Source organism: Vidua macroura, chromosome 20, assembly GCF_024509145.1.
Source record: "Vidua macroura isolate BioBank_ID:100142 chromosome 20, ASM2450914v1, whole genome shotgun sequence".
NCBI lineage: Eukaryota > Metazoa > Chordata > Aves > Passeriformes > Viduidae > Vidua > Vidua macroura.
This window is the reverse complement of record NC_071590.1, coordinates 9,225,320-9,237,500: the sequence shown is the minus strand read 5'-3', so window position 1 is coordinate 9,237,500 and position 12,181 is coordinate 9,225,320. Positions and strand designations below refer to the sequence as shown.

General features: G+C 53.0%; 1 protein-coding gene across 9 annotated transcripts in view; it reads left to right on the top strand.

Annotated features, from left to right (window-relative positions):
* BCAS3 (BCAS3 microtubule associated cell migration factor) overlaps positions 1–2,907 on the top strand; it is a 299,013-nt gene extending 296,106 nt beyond the window's left edge. For 6 of the 9 annotated variants that reach the window (XM_053995311.1, XM_053995318.1, XM_053995312.1 and 3 more), the window contains one exon: positions 2,046–2,907. In XM_053995311.1, coding sequence (XP_053851286.1) covers positions 2,046–2,194 — 149 coding nt within the window. In that variant the 3' untranslated portion in view covers positions 2,195–2,907. The remainder of the gene's footprint in view (positions 1–2,045) is intronic. The other 3 variants (XM_053995317.1, XM_053995314.1, XM_053995315.1) reach the window with 3 other exon arrangements.
* The last annotated feature ends 9,274 nt before the right edge of the window (positions 2,908–12,181 follow it).

The following is a 12,181-nucleotide window of genomic DNA, read 5'->3' as shown; positions in this document are numbered from 1 at the left end:
ACACTTTGCCTGGAAATGGATTCTGGGTGGAAAAGAGAGTGGAATCACCCCAGGAGGAGCCATGCCAGGGTTTGGGGGAGCCCAGCAGCACTGCCCAGCACCCCCAGCTCTGACGTGGGACCTTTAAGCAAAGCCAGCTGTGTGCTGAGGGAGATGAAAGCCCCAAATCAGACAGGATAAGCACAGTATTAGTGTGGGATACGCCACTCATTTCTGATTTAAATTACTGTTTTTACTTCCTGGACTCATGGGAGAGTAAGGATGTGAGGAAAATGAAGAGATTTAGACATGGACATTCCTTCACCAAATACTGGCACAAAATGGTGATGAACACAGCTGAGGTCATTACCAGCGCTGCTTTCAGGGTGATCAGCTTCCTGCTGATTTGTTTTCCTTGTATCCTGGGCAGATTATCCCGTTGCAGGTTACCTCCAGGATGAGGGATTAAATCCCTCAGCCCTCACTGCTAGGTGTGTGCAGGGCTGTTGGCCCTGCAGTGCCCAGGTGCTGAGGGGAGCAGGGCAGTGCCAGGTGCTGGGGTGGGATGCTTTTTGTTTCAGGGAAAAGCTGACTTTTTGCTGTTCCCTATACTTTGTGTATAGATCTGCCCTTATCACAGAGCCCCACTGCAGGCAAAGGACTGCTGTGGTGTTTACAGGAGGTTCAATATCCCAGGTGAGGCAGTGGAAATGCAGGAATATTTAGCAGAAAGCAGAGCAGGCACTGCTCCTGCAGCTCCTGCAGCTCCTTTCCACCCCAGACAAGTCTTACGCAGAACCAGAGAAAGGTTTGGGTGGGAAGAGCCCTTAAAGCTCATCTCATTCCACCCCCTGCCATGTGCAGGGACCCCTCCCACTATCCCAGGCTGCTTCAAGCCCCATCCAACCTGGCCTTGAGGATTTCCAGGGATGGGGCAGCCACAGCTTCTCTGTTCCAGTGTCTCACCACCTTCACAGGGAACATTTTTTTCCGAGATCCCATCTAAGTTTCTCTTCCAGTTTAAAGTCATTCCTCCTTGTCCTGTTACTCTATGTCCTTACAAAAAGTCCTTCTCCAGCTCTCCTGAAGCCCCTCCAGGTCCTCTTTCCCCCTTGGCAGCAGAGGAATTTGCCCAAAACTCGTGTCCCCATCCCGTCCCCTCCAGCCCAGGCTGCCCACACCATGTCATGCTCGGGGTCACACATCACAACTCCCCAGAGTATTTCTTGTCTCCTGTCACCACTGTCACTCTGGGAGAGGATTCCTGTGCCATCCCTGGGGCTCTGCCTCATGTCCCTGCTGCATGCCACCGCTGAGTGCTGCCAGGGGGATGCTGCACGTGGCCACCGAGTCAGCTGCAGGGTTCAAGTGGCTCACAGAGAGGCCACGGCTGGAAACGATGCCCTGCACACACAAAAATCCTCCTGTTTGGAGATTAGGGAGCACTAAAGGCTCCTGGAGGTCAGAGAGGGGAGATGTCTGGGTGGGTGTGACCAGGAGAGGGAGAGCCACAGCCAGGCTGCTTTCTCTTTTGCTTTGGGGCACAGCTGAGGAAAGGGGATATTTTCTCTTTGGCTTGAAAAAGCTGAGTTACTTACGTCCATTTGGGCAGGATCAAGGGCAGTGGAAAGTCCTGGTGTTCCCAAGGTGGGGAATGGCAGTGGTTATGCACTGCTGGTGCACACTCTGCCAGTCCCCTTCCCAGCATGGCTGGGAGGGAAGATTTTCCATGATCTGCAGCCATTCCCTTCATACCCTGCTCAGTTCAGCCGTGAGACCCCCACTATGGAATCCTGTCGTGTCCTGAGTCAGCAGCCTCGGGCCCAGGGAAGGACAGCAGGTAATGTCTCCATCTTTGGCTCAGCTGAGCTGTGAGCCCAGCTGGAGAGAAGTGGAACCAGGAGCTGGCATTCCTCGGGAGCGACTCCCAAATCAGCGCAGGAAAGGACGATGAGCAAATGTCAGAGCAATGCACCAGCAAAGGGATCTGTCAGTAAAGCATCTGTCTAACGACCCTGGGGGTTTATCCCAAACACTAACCACGAGCTGCTCTCTCTCCCTTGCAGAGCTTCAGCGAGAGGGAAGCATAGAGACGCTCAGTAACAGCTCGGGCTCCACCAGCGGCAGCATCCCCCGCAACTTCGACGGCTACCGGTCACCCCTCCCCACGAACGAGAACCAGCCCCTGAGCCTGTTCCCCACGGGATTCCCCTAAACCAGCCGCCCATCAGCGACACATCCAGACAGGGGAACGAGCCTCCTCTCCCCCAAACAGTCCCCACTGTGTCTGTCACCTGCCAGCTCCCGGGCCGGGGATGGTTCTCGTTACCCTGATGAATATTGATGACTCTTAAACCTTCCTGAAGCATACTCGTGAAATCTTGACTCCGTGTTCCTGTGCAGTACAAAGAGGCTCCATCTTCAGTCCTGATAGCTCTGCAGCTTCTTTTCTCGCTGTCTTCAGGAAGAGGTTGGGTGAGGAGAAATACTCCTAAGCCATCTTGGGTCAAGCACAAGGTTTCACAACTGTTCTCTGCTTTTTTCGTGCTGAGAGATGAATCTCTGTAACTCAGAGGAGCTCTCGCCGTTCGTGAAAGTGCCGAGCATTAATGGATGAACTGGAGAGACTGGAAACTGGACAGGGTTGATGATGTTATTCCTTCCTCGTTGCATCTCCTTGCTGCCCTTCTTCCCCTCTGATTCTCATCGATGCCAGGAGTATTACAAATGGAAATGTTTCTTTTTGTTCTTTGGAAGAATTCTCTCTCTCGCTCCGATTTTCTTCTAGTCATGTATTTTAGAAACGTACTTAATTGACTAATTGCAGTCACGGATTTCTCATATTTGGTTATAAAAGTTGTTCATTGGAACTCAGATATCTGTCCAGAAATGCATGTGTCATTGAATAAATCTAAGTTAAACGAGAAACTGCTTAAATGGCAATGTTCATGGAGTGTTACTGGGCTGGCTGTGGGCTTTGTGTATCTCCCTGGACCAGACTCTGTGTGTATTTACTGACTTGAGGGCTTTAATTAAAGCCATCAGTGGCTGTTACGCAGCCAGTCTAGCATGGTTTTGCCTCCCCATTTCCGTGTCCTCGTGTGCACAGACAGGATTTTTAAAACAAGGTATTTAGGTGGTGTGCCTTGCACCCACTTGGCTCCTCTGAAAACTAACCCCCAGCTCCCTGCTCTGGCTGGGGCCCTGCTTCTTCATCCCACTGATTTCAGTGGGCAAGGACCGGGTGCAGGAGGCAGAGGCACCCATACCCATCCGTTCTGCTGTAGGATCAAGGATCAGAGGCTTTGCAGAACAGCCTGAACCTCTGCACCCTTCTGAACGTGCACAGTCAGAGCTAGCACTGCATAACCCTGCTGATAAAACAGTTCTGGGCTCACACATCATAACCACACGAATTCCTACATCTCAGCCAACTTGTGTCTAGAAGCAGAGTGAGATGAGGCTGTCAGCTTATGAAATTTCCTTCCCACTACTTGTTTTTAATAGAAGCCGTTTGAGTCATGGCAGGGAGAGGAAACTATCTAAACCCACAAATCTCACAGCTCCAGCCAGCCACACCAAGGGATGCAGAACCAACCACCCTCTTCCTACTCCATCCCCAAACACCCAGTTCAGTCTTGGGCTTGGTTTGGGTTGGTTTTCTTTTTTTTTTTCTTTTTTTTTCTTTTTTTTTTTTTTTTTTTTGACTGTAACACAGTCACTCAGAAGGTTTTGTTTTCTTCAGGCTTGGAAACCGCTAATAAAAAGCGAGAGTTTACAGCAATAATTTCAGTTTCTTGCTTGGTTTTCAGTCAGTTTCTTCTCAAGAAAAAAATAACTTCCTTGGGATGAAATCAGAGGAGAGTTTTGCCTCTAAGTAAGTACTTGCAGCTCCGGCCTGCTGGCTATATCTGCTGTAATGTTATGTTCCTTTTTGTCTGTAAAATAAAGGCTTGAAGTACAGGGTTGAGGGCAGGACTGGCACCACGGACAAATGGGACCGCAGGGTCAAGTCAGTCCACACCAGTCAGGGTTTTTAACACAGTTCAAGCCAAGGTCAGCTCCAAAAGTTCAAACAAAATCCAGATTAACACATACAGAAGGGATTGTGTTGTCACCGTGATGCTTGTTTCCTTTCAGGCTTTCCAAGGAGCGGGGTTAGGGACAAAGTTCTCGTGGAAGAAGGAAGGAGGCTCTTCTCCCTCCTGCCTGGGACAGCCTGGCTGCTTCTGGCTGAGCACACAAAGTGGGATAGCACATAACACAGAGTGGTGTCATTGCAAATGTATTTGTTGTTGGCAGGCATTAAATCACTTTTTATAAGTGCTGCAATATGGCCATGTGGAAATTCCCAGTCTGCAAGAAGCTCCTTTGAATCAGGATGTTTTGTTTAAAGTCGGGGGGGAAGAGATTCAAAAAAAAACCCTGCAAACTGGGGCTGTACCAAAATATTTTCAGTCTGGTTCATTGAAAAGAATGTCCTAATTCTCTGCTGTTGATAGCCCTGTAGCCAAACTGTTAAGAAAGCCTACAGCCTAAAAAAAATAAAAAATAAGCATTGCCATGAGGTGGCTAATTTAACTTCAATTTGATACTTTCACAGATGACCCAGCAGAATAACCACTGAGTTCCAGCTCTTCTGTGAGCCAGAGAAAACTGAGTGTGTTGCAGTGATGACTGTATAGGATCTGATTCATTGATAACTCCATGAGGTCTGAATTATCACTAAACTCTAAGGTCTGCAGGGTCTGATTTAACGATAATTCTATAGGATTTTGTGCAATAATAACTCTATAGGATCTGATTCATTAGTAACTCTGATGCAACATATCCCTGCACTGTGTTCTTCACTCACACCACACTCCTGCTCCCACCCATGGCCCTAAAAGCCCCCCATTTCAGCTGGGTGCCAGGTGGTCTCGTGCCACACCACCCTTCCTCCTCCTCAACCTCTGCAGCCATATGAAAACTCATTTTCAGGCACCAGGAGAGAATATTTCTGTTCCTTGATAAGTCTAGAAGCTGCTCTTAAGGGAGGTTCACCCCTGACTGTTAACACAACCAGGTTTTTAGTGGAGGAACTTGATCCAAACCCCACTTAAAAATAACCAGAGGCTCATGGTCTTTGCAGGATTTCGGGCGAGCGGCTCCTGCCGCGGTGGAAATTCTCCAGGTGAGCTTCTGACACGCCAGGTTCTCAAGCACAGCAGCTGGCAGCCCAGCAAGAATGCTGTGCCATGATATAAACCAAAGAGCCCAAGAGACACGGGGACTTGCAGGTTTTTAAACTGTTTCCAGTAGTTGTAAGCAGAGGGCTCCTGCTGAGTTCAAAAGGCAAAACGTCTCATTTAAAGCGGGGCGGACTGTATATCACTCTGGGCATAAAGTGGGGCTCTTCTATTAAAAGTTGAGTTCAGATTTCATGAATTAACATGAAATATTGCCTTCTTATCCTACCCTGGTTTCTGTAATAAACACACGCGTGTAGCGGGCTTAAATCATGGGAGGGGGATGTTGGGCTCTTGGAAAAGGAGTGGGAAGTCCATGGTTTTCCATCGTGACAGCTTGGAGTTCAAATGAAATCAGATCTCAGGAGCAGTCCAGGGCCTGGGTGTAACCATCAGGTTTCCTGGTGCTTTGCAGAGCACGTGGAGCTCAGGGGTTGGTGGCTTTGCTGGGGATGCTGAGCCCCAGCCCAGGCAAACCCCATCCTGTCCCTCTGAGGGGACAGGCTCTAGTTTGTCCTGCCCTGAGCAGCGTTCCCCAGGCCCAGAACATTTGCTGGGACAAGGCAAAGGACTGGCCAAGGGCAAAATACTGCCAAGATCTCCATCCTCCTTCCTCAGCAGAGAAGCCAGAGCACAGTTTGGCAAACACACTTTTGCACACTGCAAAGTGGAGCTGTGAAATCCCTGAACGCTGCTCCCTGTCCTCCCTGACTGGTAAATCCATGGTGCTCTCACCAGGGCTTCCTCAGGAACTTTTTGAGCATCCAAACCACGTCTGCGCCACGTCTCTACATTTATTTTCTCACTCCTTTGCTCTGGCTTGTTGCTGTGCAGGGTAGGAAAGTTTGCGCCATTTCCTGTTGTCTTTCCCTTATGCTCCTGAGATATTGTAAAAATGTTCGGTATCCTCCAGTAGGTTGTAATCACTTCACCCTAATGTTTCACAGCTGCTAAGTGTAACTTTAAACCCAACCGTTTGAGTGCTTACAATTAGCGAGTCAATGGGGCTGAGATCGGGTCTTTGTGATTGCAAAAAGGAGAAAACGAAACTTCTTTTTTTTTTTTTACCCTGAGTTTTAATTGGATAAAACGGGAACAAAAGTTGTGGAGACGAGGGTTTTTTGGTTTGTTTTTTTTTTTAATGCAATAAATGATTAGTGGCTTGTGTACTAGGGAAAAAAAAAATAATTGGATCCACTGCTTGGCCTGTTTCACAGATGGAAAAGGCACCGGGACAAGCATTTGTCTGCGGCAGCGCCTGTCCCGGCGACTGCAGGAGCCCCTCTCCGAGCTCACAGGGGCCGAGCTGCTGGCAGCAGAATTGGGAAGGGACGAGAGGTTCAGCTGTGCCCCTCACCTGTCCCTGCCCCGCACAGCCGGGCAGAGCATCCCCTCTGTCCCCGCGGTGGAGAACCGTGGCACAGGGGCTGTCCCGTGACGTTAAGTGAATACCGGCGTAAATTTGGGCTCCGGACTCCTCCCAGCCCGTCGGGGTGAGACCTCCTCTGGCTGATGTCACCGGGTTTGTCCCGCTCGGCCCCCGCCTCCGGCACGTGCTGGGGACAGGTTTCAATTATCCCACAAATGCCTTCACCCCGGGGAGCGGAGGGCAGGACACGGCGGGGTACGGGACACCGGCACCAGGGACGTGGCAGGGGCGCTGTCCCCCCGGCTGCACCCAGGCCCTTCAGCTCTGCCCAGGGGCACTGCCGGACGTGCCACACGTCCCCCCGGCCTTTGGGACATTCCCGGCTGTGCCTGGGCACTGACACCGCACCCATCCCTCCCTGGGCCCAGATGTAATTTGAAGCTGTGCATCTGTCAGTGAGTTCCCAGGCTGAATTTCTGCCTTTCTTGGGAGTTTCTGCTGCAGGAAATTACGCTAAAATACTGACAGGAGGGTCAGGGGCTCCCAGCATTCCCATATCACCTCCATCCCCTTCCCTCCATCACATCCCTGGGGATGGGCACAGTGCAGGGATGCTGCTCCCTGGCAGCCCCCCCTCCATGGAAAGCATTCCTGCCACCTGATCATAAATACTAATTAATAGCAAAGCCCTGGTCTAGATCAAGGAGGAGGCTCTGAATTTTCTTGGGAACTTTGCTGTCTGAAAGGTATCAGAAATATTCCCTAGCACTCAGCCTATCAGTGGGTCAATTATACAGTGAGCAGCCATACAAAGTTAATTTCTAATTTAATACAATGTTAAAAGGTTGTCAGGTTAAAATCTAATCTATAAACAAGACATGAAACATCTCTTTAATAAAAAACAAGTATTGCTAACCCGTCCTGACTCAAACCACAGGCTGCTGCTTCTTTTATAGGATATAATTATTTCCCAGTGAGTATTTACAATATTATTACAGGACAGTAATAAAAGGTGATGCCACTGCCCATGTGGCAGCTGAGCATTAATCCCACTCCCATCCAGCCCCTCTTCCTCCGGACCCTTTTCTGGAGAGGTGAGAAGTGTCAGCTCGTGGGTCCATGGGAAGAAGGACAGGGAGAGAACAGATTATATTTTCCCTTAAAAGTGGGATTGTGGGAGCAGGGACACCCTGACGTGTTCTGGAGGAAGCACAGCATCTCTGCATCCCCCAGGGAGGAGGAGACTCTCCTGGGATGAGATGGGAACGATGGGCGAGCACATCCCTTCCTGAGCAGCTTGGGGAGAGGACTTTGGCAAGGGTCTGCTGTGGGCTGGAGGCTGTGAAGCACGTTCAGAGCAGCAGCTTCATTCAAGCAGAAAACCAGAGAGAGCACCTGCAGCCCGGGGTGGAGAGCTCTGCTCCCCATCCCACCTTGCACCTATTTCATGACCCCCAGTGGAAAGGCCAGACACGTCCCACTGCCTCTCCTCCCATGCCAGGGTGTCCACACTGCAGCCACCTCCCAAGGTACATTGAATTTTGCTCTTTTTGCTGCAGCCACCTCCCAAGGTACATTGAATTTTGCTCTTTTTGCTGCAGCCACCTCCCAAGGTACATTGAATTTTGCTCTTTTTGCTGCAGCCACCTCCCAAGGTACATTGAATTTTGCTCTTTTTGCTGCAGCCACCTCCCAAGGTACATTGAATTTTGCTCTTTTTGCTGTTGAAAGGAGAAAGTCCAGCTGTCATGTGGGAGTGATGCCATTGTCCTGCCCGGGTGACTGACCAGACTATGAGACTCCCGCTGCTGGGAGTCCACAGTGTCCGTGGGAGCTGGGCAGGATCAGGGCTGCCCTTGCCAGGCTCAGCCAAAAGCCACCATGTGTCACCCTGATCACCCTGATCACCTCTGCTATCATGTGGGTTGATTTTCCAGGAGGAATCTCACCAGCTCCAAAGGCTTGGATCAGAAATCTGAGCTCTCCTTTATGCCCGTGAAGTCCAGCAAGGAGGGGTTTTCCTAAAGAAGACCAAGATTTTGATGGGAGCAGGTGAACCCCACCACAGCAAGGGCTGGAGGGGAATATGAGGTAATTCAGTGTAAGACTGGAGCTAAAATGGAGGCACGGGGAGATGTGCTGGTCTGAAGCTTCAAGGAGATGTGTGGGCCCTTTGCTCTGGCCCTCCACTGGCCAGGACTCTTTCCCTTCCTTTCCCTGGGTTTTCTGGTAAATTCTGCTGCTCTCTGTAATTGAGAAAAGCTGCTGCTGAACATCTGCACAGGCACTGTCCTCTCGGAGCGGCTGCCGGGGCTGTGAGCGCTGCGCTGCCGGTGCTTTGATGTGCGGGTGATTCACGGCTCGGCGGGGCCGCCCCGCAGATGCTGCCCCTGGGTGGTGCGGGACGGGATGGGATGGGATGGGATGGGATGGGATGGGATGGGATGGGATGGGATGGGATGGGATGGGATGGGATGGGATGGGATGCCGTGAGGTGAGACAGCACCTGCACATCTGTGCAAACAGCAGCCCCGTGTGTGGAACCCCCTGTGCCTCCTCGGCAGGGCACAGGGTGTGACCTCTCCTGTTTCCACCTGCAGAGGAAGCAGGAGGCGCCCGGTGGGGGCGGCTCAGGTGCTCCCCTGCATCCCACCAGCACCTGAAGGGCGGGGGGATGGGGCTGCCCACGCACGGGCCACCTTGCTGATGCCAAGGGGAGGGAGCAGAGCCGCAGTCAGGCAGAGCTGCAGCCCGGGGAGCACAATCTGTGGCCTTAATCCCGGCGTGTCCTGCGCGCTCTCAAATCCCCTTCACTTCAATGAGCGCTTGTAGTGTCAGGCCCGCGCCGGGCGAGACGGCACGCGGGGCTGGCGGGGAGGATTTGCTCAAGAGGCACTGTTTTTAAGGTGAGATTTGAAGGATGGAAGACAGATGGCAACTGGAGAGGACAAACGGATCAAGTGAAGGGTTTGTTTTCAGCGTGGAGGGGAAAACACAGGGGGGAATTACTGCTGGCTACAAAATGGGGGCTATTAATACCTGCGGCAGCTCCAGCTTTGCACTTAGCCCGGTGAGTCGCGACCGTCCCGGGCACCGCGGCGGAGGCAGGAGCGTGGTTTTGTCCGCCGAGATGAATTGGTCCCAGCGCCACTTTGAGTGTCCCCAGACAAAGCTGGGAGAAGGGTTATTAGCCAGCCGGCTGCCCCGCCATTGTCCCCACTATCTTTTCTTCCCTTTCAAGCCTCCCTCGCCGTGGCCCAGGTCTCAAAGACCATGTGTCAAGAGATTAGTGACCTGCGGGAAGGGCAATTGCTTGCTTTGTGCCGGCAGGCCGGCGTCGGGCTGTTATTTACTTGTTATTTGGTGCTGCCTCCGTTGAGGTATCCATGGAAAACACGCCCTGGAGAGCAATCTGCCAGCACCGCTGAGCTCGTGTGGGCGAGGAGCTGGAAGGCTGGAAAAGAGGGGCTTGAGGGTTTCAGCATGTCTGCCCTTGCCAAAATCCCCAAATTCCCCAGGATGGTCAGTGCAAGAGCCCAGCACCTACAGAGAAGTGAGGAAAAATCTGGGCAATGAGAAAATAAAGTGCAATGCGGAGGTGCCCGGGAACGGGGCTGGATGCAGGGCTGAGATGTGGCCTTGCCCCAGAGCAGTTTGAGTTTTTAGACTGGTTTTAAGAACTGAAAGATGGGAAGAGCCTGTGCTGCCTGCAGGGGCATGTTCCACCTCTCTGCCTCTGGCTTGGAGGAGCACTGGGTTTTGGAGGAAATGTAAATCGAGGTTATGGGAGTTGGCCCTTCCATGCAGTGCTGGTGTACATCGAATTTGTCCATGGTGAAACACCCTGGAAAGGGACGGATGCAATGAAAAGTGTTACTCCTGCCCAGGACCTGCTCGTGATTTATTCTGGCTGGTTTTATTCTCTCGCCAGTGAAATGCTCTCTCCTATGAACACGAGACAGTGATTTTCTGCAATTCTAAAAGTCAAACCTAGACCAAAACCACAACTCACATGACGTGGGACCAGCGGCGTCAGATCCTGCTTTAGATGTGATTCCAGACAAGTTCCCAGATCCCGTCTGAAGCAAACAGGCCAAGATGTGAGACCCTGTCGGCTCTGCCCACACAGGGCCGGCTCACTCATCCTTCCTTCGATCCCTTCTGCCAAACTCCTGGCCCCAAAGAGGGAGAAAAGGGATTCTGGGGATGCAAGGGGGACTGGGGAGCAGGGGGGCTGAGTGACCCTCGTGGGGCTGGGGGCTGCCCTGCACCTTCCCTGCTCCAGAGGCAACGGGAGGGGACTGCACCCACCAGGAACAGTTTGAAAATAAAACTAAGAAGGGAGAGAAGCCAGGATGTCCCCTGTCCTCGAGGATTTTGGTGCCCAGGTACAGGCAGGGATCCCGCCCAGAAGGGGATTTTTTGGGCGACTGAGGAGGTTGCACCGTGCGTAGAGCCCCCAGTGATTTTTTTTTCCCTCTGCTCCCAGAAACGCCGATTCTGTCGCTTTTCCCCTGCTCGCCAGGACGTCTCAAGCTGCGGGAGTCGGGCAGCCTCGTCCCGGCCGCTCCAGCACTGTGCTGCAGAACGACCCCAAATCCTCGCTGTTAATCCAGAGAGGGAGCAGAGAGGGGACCCCAACAGCATCATTTTATCAAATAACGCCGTTTGCTGGAGCTGTTGGATTTAAGAGAGGAGCCCCGGCTCGCCCTTCCCGAGACCGGCGGGACCCCGATTATCGATAGGCGCCGATAGAGCGTCCGGGGGCACCAGGGGACAGCGGGACCCCGATTATCGATAGGCGCCGATAGAGCGTCCGGGGGCACCAGGGGACAGCGGGACCCCGATTATCGATAGGCGCCGATAGAGCGTCCGGGGGTACCAGGGGACCCGGGAGGCAGCGACACCGATCCCGGGCTCCCGACAAGAAGAGCCCCGAGGGAGCGGGGCGGATCTGCGGCTCCGTTTCCCCGCAGGACCGAGCCGCGGTCACGCGTGGCGGCGGCGGGCGGGGGGGGGGGGTGCTCGGCTCGCCCCCGGCCCCATCCCATGACGGCGATGAGGCGGCGATAATGCCATTAGCCCGGGATTACGCGCCCGCGCCGGGATGTGACACACTTTCTCAAATGGAAGTTTTTTAAACAGAGGGATTTGCATGAACCCCCACCGAGCCCCTCCATCCCCATCCCCGCACCCGTTCCCATCCCCATCCTCGGTGCCAGCCCGGGTTCCAGGCGGGTCCCCTCGCTCTGGCACGGCCCGGACCGGGGCTCCCGTCTCCTTTTAAGGCAGCGGGTTCGGCGCCGCGCCCCGACGTGGAGAGCCCCGGGGGCGCGGGGCTGGAGGGGGTCACTCCGCCCCCGCGCAGGGAGAGCGCCCCGTAACTCAAGAAAACACAAAATAATTTAAAATTCAATTAAGTGCAGGTTCACAGCGCAAAGCGGCGCGGTGTAACGGGAGGATGGAGGATGCGTGTGTCTCCTCCCGGCCGGGCCGGGGTCACTCGCCGCCCGCCCTGCCAAACAGGCTGGGAAATGTGTTTATAAATTGTTCAAACTCTGGATAAACTTCAGCGGCGTTTGTGTCTGCGTCTCCCCGCATGTTG